Raw genomic sequence first — 9296 nt, 5'->3', positions numbered from 1 at the left:
GTGCTAAAAAATATGCACCATATTGTGACTCTCAATCTCTTTTCCAACTGAAGTATAAGAAACTCTTGGAGATGGTCTATTTTTTCCTTCCCCATACTATTGTGTGGAAATGATATCTCTTAATCATAATAGTTGAAGAAAAGAAATTGATGGCAGGTGGCAATCCTTTCTTATGCGTAGAGATGGATTATACAATTATTGTGCCTTTTTCCCCTCCAAATGATATCTCTATATCATAGTAGTAGAAGAAAATAAATATTGCAACCCTTTATTGCTCTCGCATAGAGATATACTTGTATGTTTTTCTCAAATGTAAAGATTGATTGCATAGTTCCATTAATATTTGTGACAAATCATGTGATACTTCGGATCAAAGTGATATCTCTTTTATCATAATACAAGAAAAGGATATATTAATAGCATGTGGTAATACTATATTTTTCACACATAGAGATAGATCATACGAGTGCATACTAATCTAGTACGGCTTGTGATAACTTATGTGATGCTCCTCCATTTGAAGTGATATCTCCCTTATCATAGCAGAAGAAGAAGAAAACAAATTAATAGCTTGCGGCGCATAGAGATAAATTCTATCTTTTCACAAGTTGGTACATTGATTGCATAGTGATTTGGTACCATTGACGATAAATCATGTAGTACTTCTAGGTTCAAACAAACAAAGTGACATGTCTTTCTAGTAACACTAGAAGAAAAGAAATTGCAATCTTTTAATGTTTCCACGTATAGATAGATCATACAATCATCGGATCTTCTCTCATATGGGGACATTGATTGCACATTGGTCCGCATGCAATGCTCCTCGGTTCAAAGTGATATATCTTTATCACAGTAGTAGAAGAAAACAATTTGAGGTGTCCTTTATTTCTCTCACTGCCCCACATAGAGATAGATCATACAATCATCAAATCTTTTCTGAGGACATTGATTGCATAGTGATCTGACACATCAAGTTGAAAGTGTAACTTGGTGTTCTTGCACATGAAAGCAATATGAATAGGTTGTGGCATCCATCATAGTATTCCAATTTTGCTTATTTGTTCAACAACTTGCAATAAAAACCATAGTCTGAGTTTCCTTTCATTAATGATACACAAAGTGATACCTCCATAATCAAATATTTGCAGAGGATTATCTACACATATCAACGTATTATATCAACTAAACCCAGCCTCACACATCGACACATCGTGTGGTCTTTCTTGGACCCTCCAAGCAACATTATGCTAGAGAGTTTTTATATATGCAGTGTCTGAGGGGCGGAGCTGGCCTTTAGCATTGGGTCGTCAGACTCCGACGAATTTCAGCATATCCTATAGAAAACTACTGTACACTATGGTAGATGATCCCATTATCCAACACTGCAGACCCGGATGAGATTTTTGGCTGGCTTCGACCATGTGTCTCTCATTTTGACCGATATTGTCGGTACCCTATAACTAGGGTACCCACTCCTACTGTGCCAAGACTCGCGTAGTTATTCGTAACTACGCCCTAAGAAGCTGAGCAACCGGACCATTGGGGTCCGGCTCTATCTCACCGGACCAACGGTCCCGGACCCGCTACCCGCTCAGGGACGGGTCCGGTGTCACCACGTGTCCTAGAGGTGGAAATGCTCAGCACCTGTGGCCGCGGACCCGGACCCCCGCAGGTGGGTCCGGGACCTCCACGTGCCATTCGGACTCCCGCAGATGGGTCCGGGACCTCCACGTGCCTATCCGGACCCCAGTGAGCTCTCGGCTCAGCTAGCTGCTCGGGAGGGGTCCGGAGCCGCCACGTGTCACGCAGACGCGGGCGCGGGCGCAAGCCTTCCGCTGGAAGATCCCTCACCCACCCGCATTAAGTGCGAACGGTTGAGGCGTGCTCTGCTGCCGCTGGGCACGGGGTAGCTTTTGTCAGTCCACACTGTGGATCGCCAGCCCTCCTGCCGCATTAAATGCTGGTGGTTGGGGCGTGCGCTGCCAGAGCAGGGCATCGTATACCCACTCACGGGTTGGACAGGCGTGACATGCCAACACGGTAAGCCTGCCTGTTTCCAAGGCGGCTCGTCAGTTACCAAGGCAAGCATTAAAGATCGGGCTAATCCTAGCTAACCCTCGAGTACTCACCCTCTGGGATTAGACGGGTGCACTACGCCACTCGGCTGTGGATCTCCACAAACCACAACAGATATGATGTCGGATTTCATAAAGAAAGAGAGGGCCTCCTAGGAATCTCCTCCTTACAAAAGTCCACCGAGGTGAGTTTATTATCTTATCCAACGAAACCTGGCGCGCCGGCTTGGTCAGTTGGTCGTTTACTTTCCGTAAGCAAGCGAGAAGCACGACTGCACGAGCATTAAGCAGCGTAGAGTGTCCGGTGGTAAACATGTAAATTTGAGGTGATGTGAATGGCAAGGACGGAAAGTGCTGAGGTGGTGACTTGGAGCTTTCTAGAGAGGACAAAGGTATCAACCCGGACCGCCGGATTGCGGCGTCGAGTTCACTGGCTGGTATCGCGCACTGACCTCATCACTGCAGGAATCATCCCGGCCGTCCATCCGTAGATCGGGCGGCACCGCCGGTCTCCGCGTCGATGACCCTTCTGTAGTTCCGTTCAGAGCACCCTCTCCCGTGAACATTTTTATTGCGTGAAGGCAGGGAGTCGAGCTCTCGCCGTCGCTGAATGCGACGCCTCAGCAACTCCCGCCCGGAAAATAGGAGGATGGAGCGAAACGTACCGCGCTGATGCGGAAAACCGAAGGCCAGCGAGTTTACTTGTGCATCGTCACATCACGTGTACACGAGTTGAGATTGCCAAAAATCACGAAACGCTCGCACGGTCGCACAACCTCCGACACCGGCAGTACCCCGCGGCGGCGAGCCGGCGACGCTAGCCACTCGGGTTCGTCGCCGAGCACACTGCACGGTGTGGTGGCATGACCGCAGGACACGCAAACCAGGGGACGCTCCAGAGCAGCGTTGCAATTGCAATTGCAAGCAACACAAGGGGCTACCGTGCCAGGAACTGGAACAGGAACAGAGCATCAACATCAACGTCGACATGGGGAGGCCGAGCCTGTCGCAACTCTGACTTGGAATTGCAATCTTTAATGCATCAACCCGAGGGGAATGGGCGTCTAAATTATATAAGTATCGGGCACCACTCGTGCGGCCACACAGGGCGAAACGAACAACAATTTTACAAATCCATACGTATCCCTGACCAAAAATCTCGGGATACAGCACACCGGGAGGCGTGTGAGTAAAGCGCCATCACCGTAGGTACTCGGGCACTCCTGTCCTCTGCTCTCGCGTCGTCACCGCGTCATCACCGTCCGGAGGCGAGGCGGCGGCCCGCCTGCTGGTCCTCCGCGCTCCGCGGCTGGCGATCGAGCTGCGTCCTACGGCCGGCGCTTGCCGGTGGCGGCGGCGGCGGCGGCGGGCGTCAGACCCTGGGGCGCAGCCACGCCACGATGTCGTCCATCACCGCCTCCTTCTCGGGCTCGATCAGGAGGTCGTGCAGCAGGCCGCCGTAGAGCCTGAGGGACTTGTCCGCGGACGAGGACCGCTCGTAGAGCGCCCGCGAGCCCTCGGGGTCGGTCACCATGTCGTCGGCGCCGTGCATCACCAGGGCGGGGACGGTGATGCGGTGCAGGTGCTGCTGCAGGTAGGACGTCAGGCGGAGGATCTCGTAGCCCGTCCTGACGCGGATGGCGCCCGTGAACACGAGCGGGTCCGTGTACTTGGCGCGCAGGGCTTCCGGGTCGCGCGACACCGGCGGGCCGTTCCGGTGGGACGCCGTGAACTGGTACCTCGGCGCGATGAGGGCGAAAAGTGGCGCCATGACCTGCAGCAGGCGACAAAAAAAGATTATTTAGGGCTGAAAGGCGAGCGATGATTTCTACAGATTCCAGAAAAACTCTAATTGTTAGCACAATGATGTCTACAGATTCCACGCAAACTCTATTGTCAACACAGCATTTGTGCATCGGTTACAGGCTTCAAATGATCAGATATTGTTTAAGAAAGATCGAGTCATACCTTTACGATTGGGTGGGCAGGCTGTACACGAACAGCTGGTGATGTCAGGATAATACCGTTAATAAGAATATCTACCTCTGGATCAAGTGCAGCCTGTCAAGAATCAAAATAACATTTAGATGTATGAAGTATGAATGAAGCAGAACCCAAGTGCGCAAGCATACTACTGGAAAAGCAAGCATTGCACAGTTCATATGGTACCACTGATGTTACCTTCAAAATGATGCCACCGCCAGTTGAATGGCCAAAGCAGAAGCATGGAAGACCAGGGTTCTCAGCTAAGACTTTCTTGAGGTACATTTTCTACAGTGAAACAAAAGCAATTGAATAAGAATTTACATCTTTAAGTCTAAAGAAACAGAAACTAGATTGGATTGCTCATACCAAGTCACTGACGGCATGATCAAGAGACTGCACATATCCATGAAGACCATCACTTCCACCATGGCCTGTAACAGAGCATATTCTATAGATTAGAAAAGACTAATGAATCAATGCTTCGCACTGAATTTTAGTATGCCTGAAGTTCAATCATAGAATTACCACAAATTCTTAAGATTAGTTAGCTCAACAAGCGACACATGTGGTCAAAACTAAACTGAACAAGGGAAGATTTTTCTCATAGGCCATTTTTTCTTCAGAATTATTAAATGATACCGTGTATACCTAGAATCTGTCTATCCCCTCCTAGAATCTGTCTATCCCCTCAAACAGAGTAAGTGTCTATAAGTCAGCAATTATCAATTATCAGCTATCACAAAAGGGCGTACCCAGTGTCGTAGGCTTCCCGCACTGCGCGGGATCTGGGGAACAATTATCAGTTATCACAGCTTTTAGTTAATACCAAATGAGAAACTATTGAACTGATGCACCTTATCTAAGCTTCCACGTCACAAATCATTTACAAAATATAAGAATGGAGACCATGAAGTGATGTAGCATCATATCTAAGCTCCCAGCTAGAAACTAGTCATTAATATATCCATCTCAAGGTTATGAGTTCACCCTGACAGGCATTATGCTTAGGAAGTTAGGATCCACCTAAACTTTAAGAAATCTACCATTCAGTCAAGGGTCATACACATTTTGAAACCCACCAGTTAGCTAGTTTATCTCGATGTCACTATCTTTTTCTTTAAATGATGCGAACTTTTTTCAAATTAAGATGGAGTCTGACCTCCTACACTAGTGTCAACATAAATAACCAAGGAATGAACAGCCAAATGAAGCCAGCAAAATATCTAGACATCCAAAGGTAGAAAGTATGTTCATCCGAAATCTAGCTTTCAAATAGACACATCTCATTTCAATTTCGGGATCTATACCAAAAACTTTTAGAAAAGCAATTTTTGAAAATTCAAACAATGCTATGCACTCCCTCCGTCCCGCAAAGAGTGTAGTTTTAGAAAATTTTAGACACATTACTCATCCAAAGAAATGACTTTGTTGCCCCTAATTACTTCTACCAATTATGATTGAAATTCGTGTTATTTATTTGGGTTTCTAGATGCTCAATGAATGCATACGCATTGGAACTAGAAAAATAATATCTACTAAACATTTGATTGGCTCTATGTGTTTTCCTATGCAATAATTTTTTGGTGCTTGGTATTACTTTAATTAAATGGATCTCATTACAAGCTAAAACTACACTCTTTGTGGGACAAAATTTGAATGCTAAAACTACATTCTTTATGGGAATTCTTTATGGGACGGAAGGAGTAGCCCTAAATTTTTTTTTTCAAGCCCTCGAAAAAGTTGTAAGCCTCATAGAACTAGATTCCATGCCAGATCTTTTCACTGTCTTTGGTTCTGAGACACGCAAATCTATGGTCCATATTTGACACTACCCGTTGTATTCTTCTTTCAGAAAGGAACTTGAGAGAAACTGACATCTCAATTAATTCATCGTTAATAATTGTTTCCCGCACGAATTAGTAAAGTTCACAATCAAAACCGTGGAATATAACCGTGATCCGAGATATAAAACCAAATCAGAACACACATGCCTATCGTAATATAAGTGTGAAGCATCAGAACTAAAAAAAAGGATAAAAGAATCACTCACCAGTCCAGTCCATCCCGTACACCTTGATGCCGATCTCATTCAAACGCCTCGCTAAATGATCATATCTCCCACTGCCACACCAATCCAAGGAAGGTCAGGGTCAGCCATCCGCTACCACCCAGCATAGCCAAAATCATCATTTCGAATGGAACTGATAGGAACAGGAACGGTTCTCACCTGTGCTCGTTTAGCCCGTGCATGACAACAACTAGCGCCCTGCACCACAAGATCGCCAACAACATAGGACCAATAATCAGCACAATAACACCAGAAGGCACCTTTCCAGGGAGAAAAAAGGAACAAAAATTTTCAAGCACACGTGGGCACACCGGCACAGCCCCCTGGATGCCTGGATTTTCTAGTTCTCTCACCTTGGTTTAATGGTGGAGGGGGGCGGGTACGGCCACCAGCACTGCGTGAAGAGCGTCTCTCCGCGGGCGGTGGGGATGAGCTCATACTCCCGTCCGCCCTCCCGCGCCCGGCGGATGGCTATCTCCCTCCGCGCCAACGCCTGCCTGCGCGCGGCGACCATGGGCGAGCCGGCCGGCACCCGCAGCACCACCGACGCCGACGCCTTCCCCTTCTTCACGGTGGCGCTCGACGCGGACGGCGCGGCGTCGGACGCGGCTTCCGCGGCCGCGGCCCCCGGGCGCGCGCGCCAGCGGAAGGGCAGGAGCAGGAGCAGGGCCAGCGGCTGGAGCACGGCGAGGAGGCGGCGCAGCGCGAGCAGCGAGAGCAGCGCGCTGAGCCGCCCCGCGGCCTCCGCCGCCTGCATGCTGCCGGCCATCCTCGCGACCACCGTCGCCGTCTCCTATCCCTTCTTCTCCCTCCTCGGCGCGGTGCTGGGCTGGGTCGGGTCGGGTCCCCGGGCGTCGCCGCTCTCGTGGCCTCTCTCGCCCCCAACAACAAAAAACTCCCGATCCCGGACCGATCGCGCCCGCACCGCCCTAAAAATGGATTCCCCCACCACCCTCACCCCCAACCAGCGCGATCCTCCTCCACCGCCGCCCAAAAAAAGGAGCGCACGGCTGTATCGAATTATGCCGCCGCCCGCCGCCGCCGATTCTCGAACCGCCAGATGCTCGAGGCGCACGCAACGGGGGCTAGCTTCTCGTAGACGAGGGCCGGATTATTCGGCGGCGAGAAAGGGAAGGAGAAGTTGAGCAAGTCTTCGCGAGTGGGAGTGGAGGCGAAGCTTTATAGCCGCCGCTCCGAGTACCAAGAGGAGGCGCGGCAAGGCGGAGGGAGAGAGAGAGCGCGCCCGCCCGCAAGGCCGCAAGAATCGAAGGCATCGTTGCTCAAAAAAAAAACGAACGCAACGCATCGTCTCGTCTCGCGCCCACTGCGGGTCGTGGCCGCTCCCGGGCCCACGTGGCGGGAGCCATCCCGGAGGGACCCGCGCACCAGCCAAACGTGTGGACGGGAGGCCCCGATGCGGCCGGCCGCGTGGCGCCCACGGAGCCGCCGGGGGGGGGGGGGGGGCCGCGAAAGGAGACCGCGATGCGGCGGGCCCGTGTGTCAGAGGGTCCGGGCGGGCGGCCGGTCGCCGTCGCTTATCTCTTTTGTTATCTCCACCGGCCATCCGCATCGGTAGCGTCGCGCGGGCTCGTCGCCATCTAGATTCTCGCGGCCTGTGGACGTGGGAAAAGGGGCGGACGGGGATAGGGGCGTCTGGAAATTTCGGGAGCGTCGCCGCATATGCTTTGCTGCCGCCCGCTACCCGTACCCGTGTGTTTGGTCGCGGGATCACTGGGTTGGGTTGGATTGAATTGGCTCCGATTCTTATTTTGAGAATGGAGACAATTCATCTATTGTTTGGTTGCATGTCTGATTTTAGAGATGGATTCAACCCATCACATGTTTGGTTGAGGAAATTGTGAATCCGGGTTGGATGGCAACACTAACTCCGTTAGTGGGCCCCGTTAGTGGGCCCCACATGTCAGTCTCCTCTCTCTCCATCTCCTCCCTCTCTCCACTCGCCAAATCCCGCCGCCGCCGGTCAGCTCCCCTCCCCTCCCCCCGAAGGCGCCTCCTCCCCCGCCGCCGGACCTCGCCGCCGTCGTCGGATCCGCGCCCGAGCTCGCCGCCGCCGCTGGATCCGCGCACGGCCGAGCTCGGGGCCGCGGATCCACGCGAGCGGGCGAGCTCCTCCACCGCCGTGGGTGAGGTCGCCCGCCGCGGGCGCGAGCCGTCGAGGGGCGAGCTCCGCCGCCACAGACGCGCTCCGCCGCGGGCAGGAGGACGAGGACGGGTGGCGCGGTCGCGAGCCGCCGCGGGCGACGAGGACGGGCGGCGCGGGTCGGGACGGGCGGCGCGGGCGCGAGGAGGACGACGAGGACGGGCGGCGCGGGTCGGGACGGGCGGTGCGGGCGCGAGGAGGACGACGAGGACGGGCGGTGCGGGTCGGGACGGGCGGTGCGGGCGCGAGGAGGACACGAGGACGGGTGGCGCGGGTCGGGACGGGCGGCGCAAGCGTGAGGAGGACGACGAGGACGGGCGGTGCGGTAGCGACGAGACTGACGGCGCGGGACGCACGGACGAAACCCAGACGGGTTCGCTCCGCCCCTCGAAATTTGACGGGCGGAGGGAACCCGCATCTTGAGCGAATATCCTCTCCCGGAGCGGCTCCGCTCCCTTCGCCCCTCATCCAAACAGACCAAAAGTGGGTCGGCTCCAACCAAGTTCGCTCCGCACCTTCAACCAAACACACGGTACCAGCGGGGAAGGACGCTTGTGTTGTGCCCCTGCGGCCTGTGCTCCTCGGCGCCGGAGTATTTACTAGTGCCGGTCCGGGACAAAACCCGGGTGCAGTGCTGTGGATTTGGCTCGTGGTCGGGCACTCGGGAGCGGCCGAGGAGCGAGGATCTCGGCGATCAGGTAAACCTTCGCGTCTGGAGATCTCGGTGACGTTGGTTTGTGCTATGCTAATGAATAGTAATATTTTAACCACTAATTATGATGTCAAATAAAGTCAATTTATAAAACTAACTTCAAACCCTCGTGCTAGAAACTCTGAAGAATTTAATGAGACTTTTGACGGCGTGAATAGATGACGGTTACTATAGCATTACTATAGCCAATTATCGAATAATTACCGTCATTAGATTCATCGCGAAAAGTTACACTTATCTCTAAAAAAATTTTGTAAATAGATTTTATTTAGCATACCATGCATGCGAGATTCT

General features: G+C 52.2%; 1 protein-coding gene across 1 annotated transcript; it reads right to left on the bottom strand.

The window, feature by feature from the left end:
- Positions 1–3079: 3079 nt before the first annotated feature.
- LOC120691795 (monoacylglycerol lipase-like) lies at positions 3080–7398 on the bottom strand. Its single transcript, XM_039974989.1, has 7 exons — positions 6483–7398; positions 6289–6327; positions 6112–6182; positions 4428–4492; positions 4257–4346; positions 4044–4136; positions 3080–3849 (listed from the first exon to the last, which is right to left on the bottom strand). Exons 1-7 carry the CDS (start codon positions 6896–6898, stop codon positions 3448–3450), a joined length of 1176 nt encoding a protein of 391 aa, XP_039830923.1. The 5' UTR covers positions 6899–7398; the 3' UTR covers positions 3080–3447.
- Between the last annotated feature and the right edge of the window lie 1898 nt (positions 7399–9296).

This window comes from Panicum virgatum, chromosome 9N (assembly GCF_016808335.1).
Source record: "Panicum virgatum strain AP13 chromosome 9N, P.virgatum_v5, whole genome shotgun sequence".
Lineage (NCBI taxonomy): Eukaryota > Viridiplantae > Streptophyta > Magnoliopsida > Poales > Poaceae > Panicum > Panicum virgatum.
This window is presented reverse-complemented; position numbering and strand designations above follow the sequence as displayed.